Here is a 23,235-nt window from a genome sequence, read left to right as displayed (position 1 = left end):
AATAAAGGAATACTCCATATCAATAAATTTAATAAACAAGGAAAGAACACAGATTTGAAGAACAAACAAAATGGAATTAATAATCGATAAATAAAAAAAGAATTGTTTACAGAAAAAAAGAAACAAAAAAACTAATTGAATAAAATTAAAAAAGGAGAACTCAAATAATTTAAATTAAAATAATCCGATGCAGTCTTCTCAAGATGCAGTAAAAATTGTTGTTATTGGAGACCAAAGTGTTGGTAAGACATGTATTTCAGGAAGACTAGTTGATGGATCATTTAAACCAGATGAAAAATCAACAATTGGTGCATCATTTGTAACGACATATCTTCCAATTGATGGGAATAATGTAAAAATTGTAATTTGGGATACAGCTGGACAAGAAAAATATCGTTCAATGGTAGGAATGTATTACCGAGGTGCTACAGTAGCATTAATTTGTTATGATATTACATCAAGATCATCATTTGAATCACTTGAAGGATGGTATACTGATTTAATGAAAGTAGCTTCAAGTGATATTTCTGTTGCAATTGTTGGGAATAAAACTGATCTTGAATCAACTCGTGTAGTTCAAACAACAGAGGGTCAGTCATTTGCTGATCAACACAGTGCTTTATTTTTTGAAGTTTCAGCAAAGACAGGTCAGAGTTTGTTATTTTTTTATTATTGTTAAGACTTTTTATAATATTTATTCATTGGTAAGATGTGACAGAATTATTTGTCGAAGCAACAAAACGTTCTAAAATTCCAACAATTTCAAGTAATGGAACATCACAAGATAATGTGAATGTTTCAAATCCAGTGAATCCACAACCATCAAAAAGAAGATATTGTTTGATTTTTTAAATTCAATTCTTTTCTTCTTTTATATTCTTTTTTTAACAGAAATAAAAAACAAAATATATTTCTCTTATATAAAAATTTATTCCTTTTATCAACCAAAAAGTGAAATTAGAATAATGAGCATCCCTTCTTACCTCCTTTTTCTTTCTTTCCAGTTGGTTCTTTAGCAGCTTTAGCAAGAACAGCTCTAACAGCTTCTTCAAAAACAAGTTTAAGATTGGCTTGAGTTAAAGCAGAACATTCAATATATTTAACAGCACCAATTTTCTTTGCTAATTCATCACCTTGAGCAGGTTGAATTGGAATGATATTCTTTTCAGCTAAGCGTTTAACTTGTTCTGGATCATCTCTAATATCAATTTTAGTTCCAACAAGAATAATTGGTACGTTTGGACAGTGTTGATCAATCTCTGGTTTCCATTTACCTTCTACATTTTCATATGAAGCTGGAGCAATAACAGAGAAACAAACAAGGAATACATCAGTTGATGGATATGACAATGGTCTCAATCTATCATAGTCCTCTTGTCCAGCAGTATCCCATAATCCAAGATTAATTTTAACATCATCAACAACTAATGATGAATTATAATTTTCAAAGACAGTTGGAATATATTCATTTGGGAAAGCGTTTGTTGTATATGAAATTAACATACAAGTTTTACCGACGGCACCATCACCGACGATAACAAGTTTCACTGGTCTCATAGTCATGTTTTTTTTTATTTATTTTTTTAAGTTCCTTTTTCTTCTTTTTAAGGGTTTGATCTAGATCTTATTTCTTCTTATTTTAGTATTAAATTAATTTGTTTTTTCCCGTTTTCTCTTCGGTTTATTTTTTTTTTTTCATAGTTTTTTTATTATATTGTTATTATTAAACACATTTTGAGTTTTCTTAAATTAGATTCATCTTTTTTTATCTCAGTTTTTTGGTTACCACGTATTTCTATTTCTCTTGATTTTATTTTTATTTGGTATTTTTCCTTTCAAAATTTATTAAAAACCTTCGATTTTCATCATCTCTTTCATTTATCCATTAAACAGTTGTTTATTATTTGGTTTAAAACTGAGTTTAACCAACTTACCTTAGTAATAAATTCTTTTGTTAGTTTAGACAATTAATAAAAGATTAAAACCGGCCTTTAGTAATAATACATTCATTCCACTCTTTTGTAATTACTTTTTCTACTCTTAAAAATGTTATTTATCACACAAATAAATAAACCTAAAAATTTATATAAAATTAAAAAAAGAAAAAACTTAAAAAGAACTTAAAAAAAAGAACAACTAAAGAAACTGAATGGAGGGGAATAGAAAGTTGTTTCTTGGACGTTTTCCATCGGAAATGAGAGAATCTGATGTACAAGAGATGTTTAGTAAATACACAAAGATTGAACGTATTGATATTAAAACTGGATTTTGTTTTGTTGTATGTTTTTGTGTTACAAAAAAAAATAAAAAAAATAACAAGTAGGTTTGTGAAACAGAGGAAGATGCAAAAAAAATAATCGAATTATCTCAAACTACTCCTTTTATGTTCCATGACAAAAAAATTAATATTGAACTCAGCAGACAGAACAATTCAAGTAAAGAGTGTTATGTTTGTCATCAACAAGGACATATCGCTCGTAATTGTCCGAAGTTTGTGATTTTATTTTTAAGTAATAACAAAAAGAAAATTACTTAATTTTAGGCAATCAGGAAGAAGGTATGAACGTAATAGATCTAGAAGAAGACGTTCGAGAAGTAGATCTCCAAGTAGTAGAAGTAGGTCTCCAAGTAGTAGAAGCCGAAGTAGATCACCAAGAAGTAGAAGTAGGTCATCTTCAAGAAGAAGATATCGTAAAAGTACTAGTTATAAAAGAAGATATTCATCAAGAAGTAGATCAAGAAGTAATTCTAGAAGACGTTCATATAGTAGGTCAAGAAGCAATTCTAGAAGTAAATCTCGAAGTAGAAGTTATTCTCACAGAAGTCAACATAATGACCAATCCCCAAGAAACTAAATCGTTCATTTATTACTCTTTCAAAGACTAATTTTTATTATATTTTAATAATAAAATAATTAACAAAGAATAGTAAAATAAACAAAACCTAAAAAAAAAAAGAAATGAAGAAAAAAAAAAGAAAAAAGAAAATGAAGAAAGAAAAATAGGGCAGAACTTGAAAAAAGTAAAGAAAGAAGTAGAAAATGAGTGAGAAAGTCAGAATGTTAAATGTCCCAAGAAGAAAAACTGATGAATTCTACCGTTATAAAATGCCAGATTTAATTCATAAAATTGAAGGTAAAGGAAATGGTATTAAAACAGTTATTGTTAATTGTGAGGATATTGCAAATGCATTGGATAGACCAGCATCATATTTGTGTAGATATTTTGGTATTTCACTTGCAGCAGCTACTAACACTGATTCAGGAAAATATATTATTAATGGTAAACATGAGTATAAAGATCTTATGAATGTATTAGATAAATTCATTGATAAATTTGTTTTATGTAAGAAATGTGAAAATCCAGAAACTGTTATGATTGTTAAAAATAAAACACTTACATTACATTGTAAAGCTTGTGGTGAAGCAACTGTTGTTCCTAAGAATGAAAAATTATTGAAATTTATATTTATTCATCCTCCAAAACATGAAAAAGAAGAAGAAGAAGACGATGAACAAACTAATGAAGGTGTTGTTGAAACTAAAGAAAATCCATTTGATAAAAGAACAGTTAAAATCACATTAAAACTTAAAAATGGAGAAAAAGAGGAACTTAGCATTGTTGGTAAAGATTTCGATTTAAAGAAAATTATTAATGAAGGACATCCAGGAAATAGACTTAATGCTCTTATTGGAGGATATAAACATTGTTATAATTTGAGTACAAAGACATTAATTCGAGAGATGTTTGAAATTATTTTTGATGCAAATATGTTTGATAATTTTGCTGAACAAATTGATTTCTTTGATTTGTTCTTAGGAGATGAATTAAATCCTCAAGGAATGATTTCATTCTTAGAAGAGTTTAATGTTGCATGTGCAAAATATAAATTGTACAATGATACTCGTTTACTTAATATTTTGTTATACTTATATAATAATGGTTATGTAATCAAATCTGCTATGAAAGAGTGGTATGATGGTGGTGCTGTCCAAATGTCTCCAATGAAACAAAAAGCTAAAGAATTCATCGAATGGTTAAATGACCAAGAAGAAGAAGAAGAAGAGGAGGAAGAAGAGGAAGACGATGAATAACTAGTTTGAATGTTATGTTGGCATTATTACAAATGACTTTTTTACCTGCAATTTTCTTTTTTTAGTTTGGCAGTAATAAAAAAAGTGAAGATAAAGAAAAAAAGGAGGAATTAAAATGGCTTGAAGAAGAAACCAAAGAAGAAATAACTTATTTTACTATTAAATTATAATAAAAATAAATTATATCAAAAACTTTAAAAAACAAAAATTTATTGAAAAGATGGTTACACCAACAACCCAAAACAATGAAATTTGTTTATTACTTCCTAATTGTAATTTTCCAGCAAGAGGAATTATGTGTATTGTTGATACATTTAAAGATTTAAAAGAACTTATTATTGGATTATTTAAACAACCATTAAAACAAATAGTTAAATTTATTACACATCCATTTTTATGGTCATTTGTCTTTATGGTAATTTGTGGATATTGGAATGGTATTTTTCAAGTATTAACACAAAAAAGATTTGAAAAATGGGCAAAAACACATCCTCAAGTAAATGATGAAATAGTTATAGCTGATGTTGCATTTGATATTTTACCTCAAATAAATATTATTTTATTACCTGAAATTCTTGCTGCAATTTTTATTGGGTTTACTTTACTTAGATTTTTTGTTACTCCTTATCGTTGGGTTGTATTAAGAAGATATTTTTTCCTTCAAGGAATTATTTATTTTATTCGTGGGTTATGTGTGTTTACTACTATCCTTCCAGACCCTTCAGGTAGACCATCTACTGTCAATACTTCTAATATATTTGTTGAAGGATTCTTAGTCTTATTAGGAATTCATCGAGTTGAATGTGATATGATGTTTAGTGGTAATGCAGCAAGTATGGTTATTTGTGCTTGTTTATGGCACCATTACTCACATAAAGCACCAATTATTGAATTTGATTTATTAGGAGATACACCTAATTCTACTCCATATGGATATCCATTAAGAATGACATTAATTAAATTAATTATGTGGACAATTACTATTGGATGTTTCATATTATATATTGCGAATAGAATGCATTATATTGCTGATGTTTATATTGGATTTGTTTTCTCTTTATTCTTATTTAAATTGTATCATAATTACATCTTATTCTGTTCTACAAGACATAACTTTATTAATTCTTTCTTTAAATGGTTTGAATCAGATGCACCAGATATCCCTGCAGTTGTTAAAGTACCAATGGATGGAATTTCTTCTTCTGATGCAATGGCAAATTGATTTAAGTAAATTATTTTTCTCGGATTTATTTTATTATATTCAAATAACAAAAATATATAATTATTTTTTATAATCTTACTATTCTATTTTTATTGTTATTTTGTTATTATTTTCTTGATGTAATAGAAGACAATATTCTGAATTATTCTTTAATTTATCTAACTTAGAAAAAGATATTAAATAATGAGAGTTATTCATTTTATTTTTAATTTAATTTTTTATTTCTTCATAAACGAATCAGTAAATAAATAGCTAGAAACAAAATAAATTATTAAGTGATATAAGTTATCATTTAACAATAACAAGTAATTAGATATAAAATATAAAATTAATAACTAAACATAAAAAAACTATACGACTATAATAATGAAGATTATTAAAATAGAATCTATTATAAAAATACTAAAATTACTATCACCAAGAAATTATTAAGCAGAGAATAAGAATAATTTCTAATCAAAAAGGATAAAAAACTAAACAAATAAAAAGAAAAATAAAACAAATCATCATTTAAAATATAAAAAGAAAAGTTTTTTTTGAAATAATGTGTGTTATAAAAGAATATAAAAATATAAATATAGAACTTAAAATTCATTTTAACGTAGAGAGTTTCTATTATAGTAACTCATCCTGGATATATGTCAGAGGAGTGTGTAGTGGTTTTGTAATAGTTCGTGTGAATGGACTAACATTTGTAGAAGAAGTTTTTGTTTTTATAAAAGGATGGGTCATGCATTTAACACAAAAAGAAAAACAGTTAATTGGAGTGTTTATAAGAAGACAAAAACAAAAGAGCGAAAAGAAAACTTATTATGGTGAGGTAATTTTTGCATCACCAAAGTACTCAATTTTTGAAGAGCCTTATAATTATAACGAAAAGTCTATAACAGAACTTGCATCAGAAACATATAATTATCCAATTTCAATTCGATTACTAAAAAGAATATCTTCAACACATTATTTTAATAGAAATGATAGACGTTTAACTTATTCTTTTTATAATGAAGTATAACCAAAAAATAATTATTTTATTCGTTCAAAAGGATTTTTAATTCCTGTTTGTTTAAGTTTAGAACGCCATAGACTAGTTGAAAGACTTTTTGTTGATCTTAGTTCAAGCGTACAAAGTAAGTTAATTGTTAATGGTCAAATACCTTCAGTTGGTGATATAATTTAATTAAAAATTGAATGTATAAATTCGTTTCATGAAGACTAAATAATAAAAACACGTTTTGTTGCTACTCATGAATATAAAAATGTTAAAAGTTTTCTTATTCTAATCTATTTAAATTTAAATCAATTCAATTTTGTTCAATAATAACTTTAACTGGGTTAATGACTATTCAACTAACTTTCCTACTAAAATTCAAAATGATATATTTACTGTTTCTACCTATATTAGTGTTAGATGTAAAACAAAAATTAAATGTATTGATCTTCTATTTCTAATTCATATGGCTATGATATTGCAAGTCCTGAACTTATGACTGAACGTTCATGTCCAATACATTTTAAAAGATATTTTTATAAAAAAATTTACATTTTATGGTTGTCATTTTAGAAAACCACCCTTATATCAATCTATTATTGATACTAAACTTCTATGGAATAGAAAAAATTAACAAACGATAACCACCAATATTATATCTCCTATTTCACTAGACAAACTAATCTTACACCTGATATGAATACCTCTTCTTCATTTTCATATCTTATTTATAACTTTTCTATGTTACCTCCTGGATGGTCAGTTAGCTTAGATTATGGTGAGTAATATTTTATTGACTATAGTACTTAAACCAATTTTTGGATTGAACCACTTTCATTAAATAGAAGAATTATTCTACATATAGTTGAAAATAAAGAAGAAATTTGTAAAGTTAAAGTTTTTCAAGCAATTGGTTTTCTCATTATTCAAGATATTCCATTTGATTTAATTAATGGTATTCAAATCATTAATGAATTTAGGATTGATGTTTAACAGTTTATATTTCTTTGGGACTGTAATAAAAAATGGATTAAAACACGAACACTAAGTGAGTCATTAGATCCAAGATTTAAATCATATAATAAAATATTGGTTGTTGTTAGTAATAAGAGAATGAATGTAACAGTACATTTTCTATGACTATAAAGTTATTGGGTTTGATCAATTTCTTGTGTTGTTAAGTTAGTTTTACAATATTTTCTCAGACGTTTATGTAAAATATTGATTGCAACTTAATGATTTTGGAAATAAAAGTGTTGTTGTAACTGGTAAAGTCTTATTAAAAGTTTGTTATAAACTTAAAGATACAAATGATATACATGAAACAGTAAGTAATAGTTATTCTTCTTTAATTGATGATTGTTGTCCAAATAGTTATTTTATTAGAAATTATATTCAAAAAGCAACTGAATTTAGAAGGAAAAATAACATGGGAATTAATACAATGGCAATTTTTGGAAATAAAATCAGATATAATGTCTCATTAATTTAATTGAAATGGTTTTAAGGTATATTAACTTTATAAATTTGAAGTAAATCTTTTATTTATTTTTGAAAGACCATTCATATCATTTGATTTCATTTGTAACTTTTATTTTATTTTAATTAAATCTCTCTTTTATATGATTTTTTACTATTTAATTTTTTACATAAATGATTCGATTTGTTAGATAAATCTTTTCTTCTTATTGTAATTTTAATCAATACTAATACTCCAATTGATCAAAACTGAAACAAAATTAAATGAATTTAATACTTTCCTCTTCCTTTAAACTTGTATTCTTTCTCTTTTTTTTTTATTAATTTTATTAATAATGGTTTCTTTTCATTTTCAGTTTTAATTTTTATAAAAACAGATTGAAAATGTTCTTAATAAAAGTAGTTAATTAAGTATTAATAGAACTTGTGTCTATTGTTCCTTGCTCAGGGGAGACTAATCCCGTCCCTTCGCTTAAAAGTATTTGTTCATCAACTATTAGCTTATTCTTTGCTTCTAGTTGTTGAACGGTGAGAACTTTCTTTTCTCATTTTTGATGTGGAATAGTGTATTTTAAACATCCCTTATTTAGATATTCATTATTTATTTTCTTTTTAATTTCGATGGGTTTAAATTTCTTCTTCTTTATTTTCTTATTTTAAGGAGAATATATAATTACTACTGTATTGCTTTGGGCTAATATTCTTTTAGCCTCATCCACTTGACCCTTTTCTTTTGATAATCTTTCTTATATTATCAAATATACTTGTATTCTAACAAGTAATAATAACATCTTTATAAATACCCATTCGTTTATTGTCAATGATATTCTGTCATTGTACATAATAAACACTGCTATTCTTGCAGTACCGGGTAAGATGTTTTTCTAACCAAACGCAACGCCATAACCAGTCCATGACTGGGGGGAATCGAAGGATGGAAATATTTTAGGGTTCTGTGTGGTGTCTCTGACGTGCTACCTTCGAATCCCGAAGAAAATGTTCTTAATAAATCATAAATAATAAAAAATTTTGGTTTGTTTACACAAGAGAAAATGAGGGTGGAGAATTAAAAAAAACTCTGTTAATATAACTGACAAACTATAACAAAAACTAAACAAACAAAGATAATAAGATAAAATAAATTGTGTTTAAGAACAATACATAAATTAAGAATAGATACAAACAAGAATTTAGATTAAATCAAATTAATATTAAGAATACAATAAATTAATTTAAACCCACAATGGTTTTGAAAAAAAAATTTATAAGAAAGTTCTAAAAATAAAGTTTTTGAAATGGAAGTGAAAACCATTCTGAAGTTTTTAAGAAATAGAACCTTCAATAGAAATTTATTAAAGAAGTTTAGTTTATTTAACAAATCAACAAGATATTTAAAGTTTAGTCATGACTACCAAATGGGACCTCCATTAATGACTTTAAATAAGTTTTGATCTGCTTTAATGAAACAAGATAATTTATTTCGAATAGACAATGCTTTATATCTGTTTCTTACAGCACGAGCAGTTCTTCCAGATAATTTTTTGCTAATTTCACTCCATTTACTCCCATGAATACAATGTCCTAGAAGAATCTTTTCATCCTCTTCTGAACTCCATGGTCTTTTATCTATTCCAGGATCAATATGATTAATAAATCGTTCTCTACATTGTTTTCTTGATCTTGTTCCTACAAATTTAGCAATTTCAACCCAACTTTTCTCTCCAAACATTTCTACTCCACGAAGTAATTTTTGATCTTCTTCTTTCCTCCATGCAATACCAGCTTTTCTTTGCTTCTTTACTTTCTCAGACTCATAAATAAAAGAATAATTAGGAATATAATTATTTTGTTCAATGGTCATGTTCATTTCTATTGATCTGTTTTTTGTTTTGGGAGATTTAATAGGTCAGTTTCTGAAGAATCAATTTTCAACAAGTTTTTGGATTTTGGGGTAAGAACGATTCTTTAAAAATCCAATTGTTTTCCATTTTTTATTACTTAACACCCACTTAACTTCTTTAAAGTACAATTTCATGAATGTTTTCACAAACTGAAACGTAAATATTCTATTTTAATCAAAATTTATTAAAAAAACTGTTATTCTCTTGTCGTTTTGAAAACCACCTCAGATCAACCTAAAGAAGAATAAAAAAAAATCCTTTGTTAGGCATTGTCATTGTAATCTAAAGAATCCCCTTTTTATAAAAATCAACCATTCCTTAAAATTTAAATAATAAGTTTTTCGTATATGCTAAATTATACTTACTCATTCAGTTTCTTCTTTTTCTTTCATATTTTGTTTTTAAACTTTAAAAACTAGTCTTTTTTAAAAAAAATACTATATGTCTTTAAACGAATATTATTATGACTTATTAATAAAGTTTGTAATATTAAATGTTATAAACATACACCCATAATAAAGTTGATTGAATATAAATTATGAATAAGATTATGAAAGATAACATTTGATAAAAGTGTATTTATTAGAATGATTTAAAGGTTGACATTACTATTTATAAATTTAAATACAATGATAGTACCAATAAAATGTATGTACAGGTACACAGCTAAATGTCTATAGTATATACTTATGTCAATGTCTTCAAAGAGAAACTTGAAGCTATTATTTTTTAAATTTATCCCAAACACTAAAACAATTCAGAAAAAAATATCAAAACACCACAACAAATTAATAGTCTACTGAATAACAAACTCAACAAATTTTAATAACCACAACTTAAAAATTTATTTACCTTCGAAAAACAAAGAAAAAATGAAAATAGTTATGAATTTTATAAATATGTTCATTGTAAATGAGTTCATTACTTAATTAAATAATTTACGAAATACTTGATTGTATGATATTAACAATAACTCTTTTAGCTGCTTTGTTTAGTAAGCATTTCTTTATTGTCAAAGAAGTGAATTTAAAGTTCCAAGTTAATTGTATATTCAATTAAACGATTTAAATCATAGATATTATAAATAATTATTAATATTTTTTTATTTTAGAAAACAAGAAAGAAGTAGAAAAGAACTTAATTCCATTCAATGGCATACATCTTCTTAACATCAAACTTCGATGGATCATGTGTTCCTACTAAATAATCATCTCCTAATGAATCTTCAATTTCATATTCTTGACTAATTCCTGGAAGAACAAATGACCCTTTTGTTTTAATACAAAAAGCTCTTGAAACATAAAACACATCATCCATTGAACAATGAATCATTAAGCTAGCGTCACTCTTTTCTGCCCTTTCTCTTTTAACAATTCGTTTCATATGTTCTCCTTCTTTCTTTAGAATAAAGAATTCTTTATCATTTCTTATGAAACAATATTCTCCTTCATAACTTGGTGTAGGAATTACCACACTGCTATATGTCCCAATAATTTGCTCATCACTTGTCTTAATAAATACCATCACATTCTTCTTTCCACAAATTTTATCGTTTAAACCATATGATGTTAATCCATCAACACTAGAATCGTAGATAGTATGATACTCTTTCTTTCCAATCCACTCTTTAACCTCTTCAATTTCCTTTCCAATTCCAAAACTTTCTAGAGTTTCTCTTGTACTAATTTCAATCTCTCCTTTTACTTCTTGTTTCTCTTGACTTTCTTTTGCTTCAAATGTTTTCATCTCAATAATTGGGTCTCTTCTTACTCTTTCTTTTGGAGCTTCATTGATAATGCTCTGAACTGCTTCATTGCTTTCATCCACTCGACTTTTCAAGAAATTAATAGCACCAACTACCTCTTCGAGTTGTTCTCGTTTTGTCTTTTCATTCTCCATCATTTGTCGATTTAACTTTATAATCATTGAGCTTAATATCTTGAATAATGATATAGTTACAAATTCATTATTAGCTCCATTCTCAATAATTTTCACCAAGTTTTGCATATGGACAATCTCTTCTTCTCTAAATGCTCCATAGTGCTTTCCTCCAATCTCCATCTTCTGTTTCTTTTGTTCCTTTTTTTATTAAAACCCTTTTATGTTATAAATACCGATTTTCTTTATTAATTTTTATATGATTTTTATATTCTGACAATTCAACGTTCAAATTATCGCCAACTACATGAGAACAATTTTCTTTAATTATTTGTGCAATCCTCTAAAGAAGTAAGAAATGTCTAACAACAATTAAAAGGTTATATGTAAAGAGGTCTAAGGGATTGATAGTTTTGACAGTTCTCAATCAGACAAAAGTCAGTTTGTATAACAGAAAACAATGAACAGACTATGAGATGAAAAATAGTTGTAATTCGTTTTGACTTGATACAAACAAATACTGTGAAGAATATAATGGAACAATAAAAGAAGAGAGAAATGAATTGTACGTCAGATTAAAGTAGTGCAGAAATATAAAAAGTTAATTCAAGAAGTGCTATTACTATAAGGATTTAATAATTTTAAATTATTGTAATAAGAAGAACCAACAGAATAAGACAGGTCATTATAACGATTCCAGAGAAAAATGTAAAAAGACAAAAATGAAAAGAATTGATAGAAGAAGTATTTGAGATTCAATTATGGTTTTGATAAGAAAGGGCTTAATCTTTTTTATTGATTATTAAAATTAACAAATTACAAAAAAAAACACAAGACTAATAAAAAACTGTGATTTATGATTATATTGTCTAAAAATTCAATCACAATTCATGCAATAAATAGAATTCAATTGAGCTTTGATTTTAGTCATTAACATATTTAACTGAAACTGGTTTATATAATCCTCTTATAAAGATATTTCTTCTAGTTTTTCTTTATCATTCTATCCACTTAAATAATTATCGAATATCCAAAATATCATTGTATTATCATTATTTATACGGTGTAACTGTTGCTTTGTTGATTATGAAACAGACTAATTAACTTATTATTATTAGTGTTTTCACTCTAATTAGTTTTTCTAATACTCTCATTATCCTTAGAAAAATTTAATAGGTATTTGTTTTTGATGTGAAGATGTTATATCATCTTCGATTTTTGACTGTATTCATATTAAGTTACTATTGTTTTTTCCGTAACTTTTTTAATTCAATTTTCATGAGTTAATTCTTTGTTTTTTTATAGTATTATTTATATAAAATTCTTTAATTTATGACATCTTAACTAGAATAAAACCATCCTCTATTTTGTACAATTACCTTATTGTCAAATGGTGTTTTACTATGTTATCATATTTTATTGCTTCTGTTTTTATTTGTTGATTTTAAATTGAATTGAAGTTAAATAATATATCATTAAGGAAGAACGAATAGGATATAGAAAATAAGTTAGAGAATGATATTAGTAATTGTAATTATAAGTAAGAAAGAGATTAAATGATTTAAATGTGAAAATGAAAGAAGAAAAATAAAAAGGAGTCAAGTAAAAGAAATCAAGAAATGGATAAGAAAGGATTAATACATAAGCATAACTAGAAAGTAGAATTGAAAGAAAATTTATACATTTAAAATAAAACTATTCTTTTCAAAGATTTAGATTTTATTATTAATTTGTAACTAATGTAAGAAAAAAATATTTTAAATACGGATACGATAGCGAATGACTATTTATTTTCTTGAAATATATAATAAACTATAAAATATATTTATTATTTTAATTAATAGTGCCATTTCTTCACGTGTTTTTTCATTTGAAATAATGTTTTATTTTCAGGAGGGTTAAAACCATTATTTCAGTCAATACCATTGTATATCATTCAATGTATGTAAAAACAACTGTTTTATTATTAAAATAAGATAAATAATAGTAAAACTTAATATTACATAAAACACAATTCAAATAACATTAAAAAATTAAAACCTTATTTAACAGATGATATAATATATTTTAAAATAATAAAAAAGTAATATAAATACATTGTAATGGATTAGTATTTTGAAGAATCTAATATAAAGAACAAAAATATAACTTTAATAAAATTTGATTAAATTAAAAAAAACATTAAATTATAATTAGTGTTAAGTTTATAATTAAAATAAAACTAAAAAAGAGTAAATAAATGGAGGAAACACAAAATACTGGAACACTTAGACAAACAATTGAAAAAATTATTCATACAGGGGTAGTTCAAAAAAGAATGGAAAAAATAATAGAAGAATATGAAATTAGAATTAGTAGATTAGAAACAACGGTAGAATTGGTATTAAATAAAAATGAAATACTACAAAAAATTATTGAAGAGTTTCAGAAAGAAGGTATAAAAAGAATAAAGAGAAGATTAAAAAGATGAAAATAGAAAATGACAAGACTAAAAAGAACTTGAAAAACAAGGAGTTAGAATAGATGAAAATACAACGAATATAAATATTCAGAATTATATGACTTATGAAATCAAAGATAAAAATGAAATAAACAAAGACGTAATAAGAGAGTTTATAAAAGAAGAAATAAGAAATAAATATTTCAAAAATATGAAAAGAGTTATAAAAAAGATGATGAACAAAAAGAAGAACATAAAAAGAAAAAGAAATTACTCAAGTTATATCTGAACATGAATTAAAATATTCAGTTTGTTGAACAAAAGAAATGAAACAAATAGAAGAATGGACAGATAGAAAAATAGGAAGTATATTATTTGATTCAGATATTGATAATTGGAATCAGAATACATCAATATTTATTCAGAGAATAATAAATAAAGAATATATAATAATTATTATTGAAGATGGAAATAAATTTGGAGGATATGATAATGTGAAAATTAATAAAGGTAATGATTATATAAAAGATCCAAAATCATTTTTATTTTCAATATAATCAAAAAGAAAAATAAAAGGAATGATGAGTTTTAATGTTAAATATAATGAAGAATATTTTTATTTATATAACCAGTCAAATGAATGTTTATTTGCATTTGGATTTGATGATATTGTTGTTTATAAAGAAAATAATAAAACAAAATCAGAATATAAAGAATATTCATATAAATATAAAGGAATATCAAATGCACTCTGTGGAAAGAGAAGTCCAGGTAAATTTACACCACAAAGAATTATTGCAATTAAAATGAAATGAAATTAGTAAATATTTTTTATTTGAAAAGAAAGTAAAAGTCTTATGTAAACACCATTTTTTTAATTGGTAGAAAAATGAATATAAATAACATAATTTAATTTTGATTTTATTTAATTCTTATTTAATATAAAGTAGTAATATAAAGTGTATTATCTCAGATTGTTCTAATCATTGAATAACAATGACTCAACAAATAATACAAATAACATTAATAAACTATATTTAATTTATTAATACTAATTTTGTTATACTCATTGTATCATATCTTTTATACTCCTTTTATTAATCATTAATACTTCTCTTAATATAGACTCGATTTCTTTTTTTTGAACTTCCATATAGTAACTATCTAGTGCAATTAACTTAAACCAATTATTTTGATTAATAATTTAGTACTTATGAGTAAACTAATTTGTTTGATACTATAAGTCTCTACAACTTTAAATATAATTCATAAACAATATTTTGTTAATAAAAATAAAAGAACAAAAAACAGAATAAAAAAAGAGGAAATAAGAGATAAAGGGTGAGTGTTTAAAATAAAAACACCTAAAAAAAGAAGATAAAATACAAAGTAAAAAAGGTAACACTATAAACAAGTAAAATGAATTAATAAATTAAAAAATTCTAATTTTTATATTGACAATTTATTAAATATTTATGCGAAAAAAAGATTTTTAATTTAAAAATTCCAAAAAGAAAGAAAAATCAATTTAGTTCATTGATTGTTGTGTTTGCTGATACATGTGCATTTGAGCACCAAACATTGTTCCCATACATGCAGCAGCTTGTTTGTTAGCTTCCTTTTCATTTCCAGCTTCTGATGCAGCACCAGCAGCCATCATATGACCAAACATTTGGTCTTGAGCTTTAGTGAAGTCTTTGGCAACAGGATCTTCATTAGCACCAGTAGCTTGTCCCCAGGCAGAAAACATTTGAATGAAAAAAAGAGTTCTTGCAAGGTCTTATATAGCTAACGAACTGAAAAACAATACAAAGATGAGTGTGATGAATGAAATCTTTTTTTTTATTTTTTAAAAAATAAGTTTATATAAATTAAAACAACTCTTTTTTTTTGATAATAATAGAACTTTGGCATTTATTCTCAATAATAAGTATCTTTTAAATTTAATATGATAATATACAATACTTTGAAAATTGGTCTAACAATGATTTGGTCTCGAGGTTATTATAAGAATTAAAAAATAGCTACAATAAATATCAATAATTCATGAAAATAATAAAACAGGAAAAAATAATAAAAAATATTCATATTAAAGTTGTAGAACTTGAAATTATTATTTCCATGAGAAAAGCTATTAATTAATATTTTTCTTATTTAAATAAATAAAAAAGTTTAATTAAAAAGAAACGGTAATTTTCATTTACTGTTTATTATTATAAACAATATAAACTTAAATAATTCAATAAGATAAATGATACATTATGTAAATAAAGTGTCATCTATGAAGAAATACAATAATTTTTTAAATAATCTACCCCATTGATAGACTTTATTATTTATCAATTAAAATTTCTAAAAAGAAGAAATAACAAAATCAAATGAATAAATCTTTCAATTATAAAACAGTTGAACAGTTTATTGAATTAGAATTTACTTACTTCATTTTTAATAGTGACAAAAAGTAAGAAAAATCAATAAAGAAAATTCTCAAGAATTGAAAAATAGTATAAAGAAATAAAAAAGAAAAGAAAAAAGGAAAATGAAAATAAAAAATATAAAAAAGTAAAAGAATTGATATTTCCAGATGAAAATTCGAAAAGGGTTTTTAGAGAATTTAATGAACACATAATTTAACTCTTTTCATCAAAATTCAAAGAAGAATGCTCTTATTCAACACATTGATTGTGTTACTAATTGAGGTTGGTTTATGTTATAATTGTAATTCAAATAATGGTCAATTTGGATGTAATGGAAATGATATTGCTATGAAAGCATCTGCTGAAGAATCAAGATGGCAAACTCCACCAAGAGGAAGTGAAGATTGGATTGAAAGTTATCAAGGATATTCACATGTTGTTGGATATGCTAGAATTCAATATAAAGATACTTCTAGAACTGCTGCTACTGTTACAGTTGTACCAACTGTTAACCCAAAATATAATATCAAAAAGATAACATATGAATATAATGGTGTTCCATCTGAATCAGAAGTTTATGAAGTTTCAAAGGAAACACTTCCAGAAGAAGATTTAAAGATTAGAATTATTGTTCATATGGATGGAGATAATAAAGAGTACATTGACCTTGAACCACTTGATTTTGTTTGGAGTATTCCAGCTGCTAATTTAGCACCAAATTATAATAAAGGACAAAAAGGAGGAATTGTAGAATTATTTGGATGGCCATTTGAAGATATTGGAAAAGAATGTGAATTTATTGGAAAAGCAGGGTGGTTAGCTGTTAAAGTCTATCCACCACAAGATGCAGTTTTATCATTTGATCAACCACAAGATAATTTATTAAATCCATGGTATTGGATTTATCAACCAGCATCATATTCATTAAATTCAAGAATGGGAACAAGAAAACAATATAGAGAAATGGTAAAAGCATGTAGAAAACATAATGTATTAGTTTATAATGATATGGTATTAAATCATATGTCAGCAGGTGGAAATGATGTATTAAATCATTGTAATGGTGGTAATTTCTGGGGACCAAAAGATTCAACAACACACAAACCATATTTTGGATTATCATTTAATTATGGAAATGATAAATATACTGGAAAAATTAATACAGTAGAATATCCAGGAGCTGCTTATGGACCATTACATTTCCATTGTGAAAGATCACTTAATTCATGGAGTGATGGATTTATTATGAATGCGGGATGGTTAGTTGGATTATCAGATCTTGCAACAGAAAATGAATATGTTAGAGATAGAATTGCTACATGGATTGTCGAAAACCTTGGAGCAGGAGCTTCAGGAATTAGAATGGATGCTGCTAAACATATTAGACCAGACGACATTGCAGCAATCTTTGGAAAAGTTAAAACATATATGGGAGGTGCACTTCCGGATGATTTTATGGCATATTTAGAAGTGATTCTTGGAGGAGAAGGAGATTTGTTATGGTGTAATTATGGTGATTATCAATATTCTAAATACTTTACAGAACAATTAGGTAAAGTTGGATTAAGTCAAAGTGATATAAAGAAAATTAAAATTTGGCAATCATGGTATCCAGCTGAATGGGGTAAATGTGAAGAAAATAGTGATTATGAACGATTAGTTATTGAAAATGATGATCATGATCAACAAAAACCAGGATCATCATCAAGAGATATGCATGATCAAGGATCTGTATTAGTTAAAGAAAAAGATATTGATAGACATAGACAATTTGAAATTCAATTATTCTCAAGAACTGATAGAAATTGGACACATCGTTTATTATTATCATCTTATACTTTAATGGATGGAGCTAATGGTAACGATGGATTCCCAGATGGATTTTCTGATTGTTCGTTATGTACTGGAGAGTGGTGTGGGTCATGTAAATCAATTCCAAAAAGACAAGCGTATGTTGCTGATGCAGGAGGATATACTGTTGAAGGATGGAGAGGATCTGATTATACAAGAACACATAGAGATATTCAAATAATTAATGCAATGAGAGGATGGATGGGACTTGGTTCTATTTCAGCCAAAGAATTAGGAATTAAAGAAAATAAATAATGACATAGAAATGATTAATTTAATACACTTCATTTTCTTTTATTTGATAAGTAACTTAAAAATAATTATATTTTTTTTAATAAAAAAGATTTAAAACACTGATATATAAAAAAATGAAATATAAATGAGTTGAGTGGACTTTAATAAATTGAATGATCATTTTGTTAGAACTATTCCTAACCCTTACTAACTGATAAACACTATTCATTAATTTATTTAATGACAAAGTTAATTCTAATTAGACACGGTGAAACAAAATGGAATTTATTAGGGAAAATCCAAGGATGTACAGATATTGAATTAACTTCTAATGGAATTCAACAAGCAAATGAAGTTGCACAACAAATCAATGGAAAGTTTGATATCATTTATTCATCACCATTACGTCGTGCATTAGTTACAGCTAAAAAAATAGCAGGAGATAAAGAAGTACATTTAATTGAAGATATGAAAGAAATACCATTTGGGACATGGGAAGGACATACTTTTGAAGAATTAAATGGAGACACAAATTACAAAAAATTCCTTTCAGGAGAGGATGGGTCTCCATTTGATTCTACTGGAATGAGTATTACCTCATGGTCTAAAAAGAATGCACAATTATTATTGGATTTGTGCAAACAAAATGAAGGAAAAACTATTGTTTGTGTGAGTCATGGTGCTTGGATTAAAACGTCAATTCTTGGATTGTTAGAATTAGAACCAACTATGTATCATAAATTTCAATTAGGTAATACAGGAATAACGACATTCATTTTTCAACATGGCCATCCAGTATTAACATGCTTTAATTCTACACAACATTTATTAACAGAGAATAAAAGTAAAACTGGATAAAAAATATTTATTTATTTTCAATTTGAATTAATTAATTAATTTTTTTTTTTTATTTTAAAGAAAAAATATTTGCTTTTCTAAAATTGTTTCTGTTTAATTCAAAATAACAAAATTATTCTTATTTTTTTTCTTTCTTTTATGTTAGATATAACATTTTAATAACCAAAATATATTTCATGTATTGTTGTAATCTGTAAAAAACTTATTAAACAATAAATGTAAAGTATTATAAAAGTAATATAAACATACCCCTCCCTCATTTACAAGAAACTAAATAAAAGATTTTATAACTAATAAAGAAAAGAATAAAATTAATAATAAATAACTCATAAACTGGTTGTGTGTATTAAAGAAGAATTAGTTATATTTAAGATAATGAATTAATAAAATTAAGGTATTAAAGAAAATTAAGAGAAAATTTATTAAAAATAAAATTAAATATGTTTTATAAAACTTTAAATTATTGCACCTTTTTTTCACTATTGAAAATAAAATAATAAGAATTAAGAAAAAGGATTTAAAGGAATGTAAAATAAAAAAACCTTGATTGATATTCAATTCAAAAGGTTTGAAAAGTTTTGAAAAAATGTGAAAAAAGTTTTTTTTTTAAATCAATAAAATAGTGAAGTATTAGTTTTATTAAAATAGTAAAAGAATTATTCTAAAAATTTATTGTTAAGATCTTTAGATATTTGAAAAATTTATTTAATATAATTAAAAAGATTAATTAAAATTGAAATAGTAAAGAAGACAAATTGTTAATTAACTAACAATTTTTCTAGCTCGATTACAGATTCTTTTTATTGATATCTAATTGAAAAGAAGAATCTACTAAAGGAGTGGTTTATTCTTGGAACAAACACATATACCCTAGTCTAATTATAATGTTTTCTATCTTTTTTTTTGACGAACAAATTAATCATCTCGTTGTTATTGACATGAAAAAATATTTTTAGCAACAGTTTTTGTGCTTCCAGTGGAAATTCAATATTCAAAAATCGATAAAGGAAGTTTCTAGCAAATCTATAGAGTATTAATAACCTAAAAATTGAGGAGAAATAATTAATAAGCCCATTAATAACTATGAATAATCTAAATTTTACTAACTTCTGTGAATTAAAAAATAAGTGATAGTACTATTTAATGAATCTGTGGAATCTAGTTTAAATAGAATGAGTCGGATAATCCAAGCAAGTGACTCTTCTTCTGAAAAAAGTAAATTTGAACGTCCTTGGAATGCACCTAAATATCTAAAACAAAAAAAAGAAAATAAAGATTTAGAAGTATATCAACAAGCTATTTTAATTGGATTATTAAATCAATATAGTGAAATTACACTTGAAAGACCAGCAAAATTATCTAAAGTAACTGTAATATCTCCAAAAGTATCAGAAATTAAATTTTGTAAAGAAGATACACTTGACGTTTCTTCTCTTGTAGAAAGACAATGTAAAGCTAAATTATCTGATGAAATTAACAAAGGTTTAAATGAAGCAACTGCTTTAAGAAGAATGGAAAAAAATAAAAAAGTTTTCGTTCAAAATTTGTTGATTGATCTTTTAGATGAATTTGGGTTCCAATTTCATACTACCCTTTCTCGAAGAAGTGGAAAAGCAATGCAAGTTGAACGTATTCAAAAGATCTTTTCTCAACACTCTTTATTATTAACTAAAGAAGAAATCATTCAAAAAGGTCAAGAACTCAACTCTTATTTATTTCAATTTATAGAACATAACGGTTCATATTCATTTAAAAAAGGAGAAATCCAATTAGTGAAAGCTTTTGTTTGAAAAGTCTAATATTATAAAATAGAAAATTATCATTTCATTTGCCTGTTCTTTGATGATTTTTTTTTCTTGTTTTTTTTTAAAAATATTGTTTTTATGAATTATCTCTAACTTTATGACTTTTCTTTCTTTTTATCGTTTTTGTAAAAAAATTGAAAAGATTTTTCTTTTCATAAATTATTTAATCTAGTCTTATCTTAATATTAATATTTATCCGTTTCAAATGTCTATTACAAAACTTAATAATTAATAATATCTCACCCAATGATTCCGTTGAGTAAAAAGAATAAAACTTAAAAGTTATTTTTTTTTCATATTTTATTGTTATAATGTTCTTATTATATGAATTCGAAGGTTGCATGTCAGAAACACTACACAAACCCTAAAATGAATCAAATCATTAATTCACCAGTTATTGTCTGATTGTGGCGTTACCATTGGTTAGAAAACATCTAAACTAGTACTACAAGAATGTTGCTGATTATTATTTATGATGATGGAATATCATTTATTATAATACAAAAGTATTTATAAAGACGGTAGTATTATTTACTTGTTAGGACACAAATATACTTGATAATGAATGGATCGAATTGAATACATATTGGTATTTTCAATGAAAATTGATCTATTCTTTATTGATGATAAATGAAATTAGGCATAATAATAAAGCGACAAAAATATAATTACTACAAAATAAGAAAATATAGAATGAGGAGTATTAATACACATTAAAATTAAATAAGTATGAGATAATTAGTTAAATGATGAATGATTAAGATAAAGAAGTTTGAAAAGACATAAATTCAATCTAAATAAATGAATAAAGAATAGAAAGTCAGACTTCTCAACGTAATGAAAATCTAAATAATGTATGAATATTTGATGAGTGTCCATTCTTAAAACACAAGGGATGGGATTATTCTGTAATGAGCAATGAACAATAGAAAATAAACTAATAAGATTGAATTATAATTTTTTAATTATTGGTTATTTTTGTATTTTCAATTTCTTTTTAAATATCAAGTGTCTATAATCTGTGATATGACCATTAATTATGATGAGATGTTTTGTTATTTAATATTTTTATTATTTTCTATTTTCTTGTTTTTATTATTGTTATTTAAAACAATAAAAATGAAATAACATTTATTAAAATAATAAATAAAATGATGTGTTATAAATGTGTATTTAATTATTTAATCATCTGATTTTAATCTGATATTCATTAAATTAAAATGGATGAGTTAATAAATAAGAACACTCGTTTCTTTAAAGAAGAAATAGAAACACTTCCAAATATTCAGCAATCAATTGGTGATACTACTAAACAATATCATTATTATTTAGGAAGTATTAAAAATGAAATATTTGAGAAACAAGATAATGAAACATATGAACAAGCAATTAAAAGAGGAGAAGGAATATTTGATAGGATAGATGAAGTAGTTAGAAGAAGAATAGTAATAGAAAAAGGACAAGAAACAATTAATAAAATAGAATGTATAAAAGACAAGTTAGAAGAGATAACAGAAGAATGTAATAATGATTCAGAAACAGTTAATAAAGCTAAGAATGAATTAATAGATAAAATCATTCACATGAAAGAAATGGATATGGAAGATAAAATTAATAAATTAGAAGAAGAAATCAACAATATTAAAACAAGATTTAATAAAAATAAAGAAGAATGGAAAACACAATATAGTGATTATTTAGAGAGGAAGAAGAGAAAAGAAAAAGAAAGAAAGAAACGAGAAGAAGTAGAAAGGCTACAAAGAATGGTAAGAATGGAAGAAATGAAACAAATAGAAGAATGGACAGATAGAAAAATAGGAAGTATATTATTTGATTCAGATATTGATAATTGGAATCAGAATACATCAATATTTATTCAGAGAATAATAAATAAAGAATATATAATAATTATTATTGAAGATGGAAATAAATTTGGAGGATATGATAATGTGAAAATTAATAAAGGTAATGATTATATAAAAGATCCAAAATCATTTTTATTTTTAATATAATCAAAAGAAAATAAAGGAATGATGAGTTTTATGTTAAATATAATGAAGAATATTTTA

The 23,235-nt window shown here is 24.9% G+C and overlaps 11 protein-coding genes across 11 annotated transcripts, besides 48 other annotated features; 8 read left to right on the top strand and 3 right to left on the bottom strand.

Moving 5' to 3' along the window:
• Positions 1-6: part of a sequence feature (AT_rich) that runs on past the window's edge.
• A 156-nt stretch (positions 7-162) lies between these two features.
• Positions 163-184: a sequence feature (AT_rich).
• A 3-nt stretch (positions 185-187) lies between these two features.
• EDI_002640 (small GTPase RAB, putative) lies at positions 188-852 on the top strand (the record flags this gene model as incomplete). Its single annotated transcript, XM_001738226.1, has 2 exons — positions 188-653; positions 710-852. The coding sequence occupies 2 exons, from the start codon at positions 188-190 to the stop codon at positions 850-852; spliced, it is 609 nt and encodes a 202-aa protein (XP_001738278.1).
• Positions 853-869: 17 nt separating this feature from the next.
• Positions 870-933: a sequence feature (AT_rich).
• A 24-nt stretch (positions 934-957) lies between these two features.
• On the bottom strand, positions 958-1,563 carry EDI_002630 (RAC GTPase, putative; the record flags this gene model as incomplete). Its single annotated transcript, XM_001738225.1, has 1 exon — positions 958-1,563. The coding sequence occupies one exon, from the start codon at positions 1,561-1,563 to the stop codon at positions 958-960; it is 606 nt and encodes a 201-aa protein (XP_001738277.1).
• Positions 1,563-1,722: a microsatellite.
• Positions 1,681-1,838: a microsatellite.
• A 237-nt stretch (positions 1,839-2,075) lies between these two features.
• Positions 2,076-2,116: a sequence feature (AT_rich).
• Positions 2,117-2,149: 33 nt separating this feature from the next.
• Positions 2,150-2,855, top strand: EDI_002620 (arginine/serine-rich splicing factor, putative; the record flags this gene model as incomplete). The annotated part of the gene is made up of 3 exons (XM_001738224.1): positions 2,150-2,278; positions 2,324-2,490; positions 2,543-2,855. The coding sequence occupies 3 exons, from the start codon at positions 2,150-2,152 to the stop codon at positions 2,853-2,855; spliced, it is 609 nt and encodes a 202-aa protein (XP_001738276.1).
• Positions 2,296-2,316: a sequence feature (AT_rich).
• Positions 2,856-2,883: 28 nt separating the features above from the next.
• Positions 2,884-2,918: a sequence feature (AT_rich).
• A 27-nt stretch (positions 2,919-2,945) lies between these two features.
• Positions 2,946-3,001: a microsatellite.
• A 39-nt stretch (positions 3,002-3,040) lies between these two features.
• On the top strand, positions 3,041-4,093 carry EDI_002610 (eukaryotic translation initiation factor, putative; the record flags this gene model as incomplete). Its single annotated transcript, XM_001738223.1, has 1 exon — positions 3,041-4,093. The coding sequence occupies one exon, from the start codon at positions 3,041-3,043 to the stop codon at positions 4,091-4,093; it is 1,053 nt and encodes a 350-aa protein (XP_001738275.1).
• Positions 4,047-4,083: a microsatellite.
• A 148-nt stretch (positions 4,094-4,241) lies between the features above and the next one.
• Positions 4,242-4,307: a sequence feature (AT_rich).
• Positions 4,308-4,313: 6 nt separating this feature from the next.
• On the top strand, positions 4,314-5,315 carry EDI_002600 (uncharacterized protein; the record flags this gene model as incomplete). Its single annotated transcript, XM_001738222.1, has 1 exon — positions 4,314-5,315. The coding sequence occupies one exon, from the start codon at positions 4,314-4,316 to the stop codon at positions 5,313-5,315; it is 1,002 nt and encodes a 333-aa protein (XP_001738274.1).
• A 23-nt stretch (positions 5,316-5,338) lies between these two features.
• Positions 5,339-5,428: a sequence feature (AT_rich).
• An 83-nt stretch (positions 5,429-5,511) lies between these two features.
• Positions 5,512-5,539: a sequence feature (AT_rich).
• Positions 5,540-5,543: 4 nt separating this feature from the next.
• Positions 5,544-5,663: a microsatellite.
• A 131-nt stretch (positions 5,664-5,794) lies between these two features.
• Positions 5,795-5,895: a sequence feature (AT_rich).
• On the top strand, positions 5,860-6,327 carry EDI_002590 (uncharacterized protein; the record flags this gene model as incomplete). The annotated part of the gene is made up of 1 exon (XM_001738221.1): positions 5,860-6,327. The coding sequence occupies one exon, from the start codon at positions 5,860-5,862 to the stop codon at positions 6,325-6,327; it is 468 nt and encodes a 155-aa protein (XP_001738273.1).
• Positions 6,328-6,823: 496 nt separating this feature from the next.
• Positions 6,824-6,862: a sequence feature (AT_rich).
• Positions 6,863-7,865: 1,003 nt separating this feature from the next.
• Positions 7,866-7,948: a microsatellite.
• Positions 7,949-8,056: 108 nt separating this feature from the next.
• Positions 8,057-8,151: a microsatellite.
• Positions 8,152-8,177: 26 nt separating this feature from the next.
• Positions 8,178-8,769: a repeat region.
• A 15-nt stretch (positions 8,770-8,784) lies between these two features.
• Positions 8,785-8,813: a sequence feature (AT_rich).
• A 156-nt stretch (positions 8,814-8,969) lies between these two features.
• Positions 8,970-9,019: a microsatellite.
• A 171-nt stretch (positions 9,020-9,190) lies between these two features.
• On the bottom strand, positions 9,191-9,649 carry EDI_002580 (transcription factor WEREWOLF, putative; the record flags this gene model as incomplete). The annotated part of the gene is made up of 1 exon (XM_001738220.1): positions 9,191-9,649. The coding sequence occupies one exon, from the start codon at positions 9,647-9,649 to the stop codon at positions 9,191-9,193; it is 459 nt and encodes a 152-aa protein (XP_001738272.1).
• A 191-nt stretch (positions 9,650-9,840) lies between these two features.
• Positions 9,841-9,876: a sequence feature (AT_rich).
• An 882-nt stretch (positions 9,877-10,758) lies between these two features.
• Positions 10,759-10,793: a sequence feature (AT_rich).
• Positions 10,794-10,820: 27 nt separating this feature from the next.
• EDI_002570 (uncharacterized protein) lies at positions 10,821-11,744 on the bottom strand (the record flags this gene model as incomplete). The annotated part of the gene is made up of 1 exon (XM_001738219.1): positions 10,821-11,744. The coding sequence occupies one exon, from the start codon at positions 11,742-11,744 to the stop codon at positions 10,821-10,823; it is 924 nt and encodes a 307-aa protein (XP_001738271.1).
• A 61-nt stretch (positions 11,745-11,805) lies between these two features.
• Positions 11,806-11,834: a sequence feature (AT_rich).
• Positions 11,835-12,191: 357 nt separating this feature from the next.
• Positions 12,192-12,212: a sequence feature (AT_rich).
• Positions 12,213-12,855: 643 nt separating this feature from the next.
• Positions 12,856-12,895: a sequence feature (AT_rich).
• Positions 12,896-13,232: 337 nt separating this feature from the next.
• Positions 13,233-13,325: a sequence feature (AT_rich).
• Positions 13,326-13,359: 34 nt separating this feature from the next.
• Positions 13,360-13,404: a sequence feature (AT_rich).
• Positions 13,405-13,528: 124 nt separating this feature from the next.
• Positions 13,529-13,654: a microsatellite.
• A 47-nt stretch (positions 13,655-13,701) lies between these two features.
• Positions 13,702-13,801: a microsatellite.
• Positions 13,802-14,126: 325 nt separating this feature from the next.
• Positions 14,127-14,271: a microsatellite.
• Positions 14,272-14,317: 46 nt separating this feature from the next.
• Positions 14,318-14,853: a repeat region.
• A 40-nt stretch (positions 14,854-14,893) lies between these two features.
• Positions 14,894-14,947: a sequence feature (AT_rich).
• Positions 14,948-15,007: 60 nt separating this feature from the next.
• Positions 15,008-15,060: a sequence feature (AT_rich).
• Positions 15,061-15,290: 230 nt separating this feature from the next.
• Positions 15,291-15,439: a microsatellite.
• Positions 15,440-15,444: 5 nt separating this feature from the next.
• Positions 15,445-15,507: a sequence feature (AT_rich).
• A 329-nt stretch (positions 15,508-15,836) lies between these two features.
• Positions 15,837-15,878: a sequence feature (AT_rich).
• A 188-nt stretch (positions 15,879-16,066) lies between these two features.
• Positions 16,067-16,095: a sequence feature (AT_rich).
• A 38-nt stretch (positions 16,096-16,133) lies between these two features.
• Positions 16,134-16,184: a sequence feature (AT_rich).
• Positions 16,185-16,458: 274 nt separating this feature from the next.
• Positions 16,459-16,569: a microsatellite.
• Positions 16,491-16,572: a microsatellite.
• Positions 16,573-16,661: 89 nt separating this feature from the next.
• EDI_002550 (alpha-amylase, putative) lies at positions 16,662-18,524 on the top strand (the record flags this gene model as incomplete). The annotated part of the gene is made up of 1 exon (XM_001738218.1): positions 16,662-18,524. The coding sequence occupies one exon, from the start codon at positions 16,662-16,664 to the stop codon at positions 18,522-18,524; it is 1,863 nt and encodes a 620-aa protein (XP_001738270.1).
• A 55-nt stretch (positions 18,525-18,579) lies between these two features.
• Positions 18,580-18,650: a sequence feature (AT_rich).
• Positions 18,651-18,743: 93 nt separating this feature from the next.
• On the top strand, positions 18,744-19,361 carry EDI_002540 (phosphoglycerate mutase, putative; the record flags this gene model as incomplete). Its single annotated transcript, XM_001738217.1, has 1 exon — positions 18,744-19,361. One exon carries the CDS (start codon positions 18,744-18,746, stop codon positions 19,359-19,361), a length of 618 nt encoding a protein of 205 aa, XP_001738269.1.
• Positions 19,358-19,432: a sequence feature (AT_rich).
• A 200-nt stretch (positions 19,433-19,632) lies between these two features.
• Positions 19,633-19,686: a sequence feature (AT_rich).
• A 36-nt stretch (positions 19,687-19,722) lies between these two features.
• Positions 19,723-19,826: a sequence feature (AT_rich).
• Positions 19,827-19,959: 133 nt separating this feature from the next.
• Positions 19,960-20,096: a sequence feature (AT_rich).
• A 437-nt stretch (positions 20,097-20,533) lies between these two features.
• Positions 20,534-21,151, top strand: EDI_002530 (uncharacterized protein; the record flags this gene model as incomplete). Its single annotated transcript, XM_001738216.1, has 1 exon — positions 20,534-21,151. The coding sequence occupies one exon, from the start codon at positions 20,534-20,536 to the stop codon at positions 21,149-21,151; it is 618 nt and encodes a 205-aa protein (XP_001738268.1).
• Positions 21,152-21,494: 343 nt separating this feature from the next.
• Positions 21,495-22,130: a repeat region.
• Positions 22,131-22,143: 13 nt separating this feature from the next.
• Positions 22,144-23,235: part of a repeat region that runs on past the window's edge.

The sequence above is a fragment of the Entamoeba dispar genome, genomic scaffold (genome assembly GCF_000209125.1).
Source record: "Entamoeba dispar SAW760 scf_1105229461201 genomic scaffold, whole genome shotgun sequence".
Lineage (NCBI taxonomy): Eukaryota > Evosea > Mastigamoebida > Endamoebidae > Entamoeba > Entamoeba dispar.
This window is presented reverse-complemented; position numbering and strand designations above follow the sequence as displayed.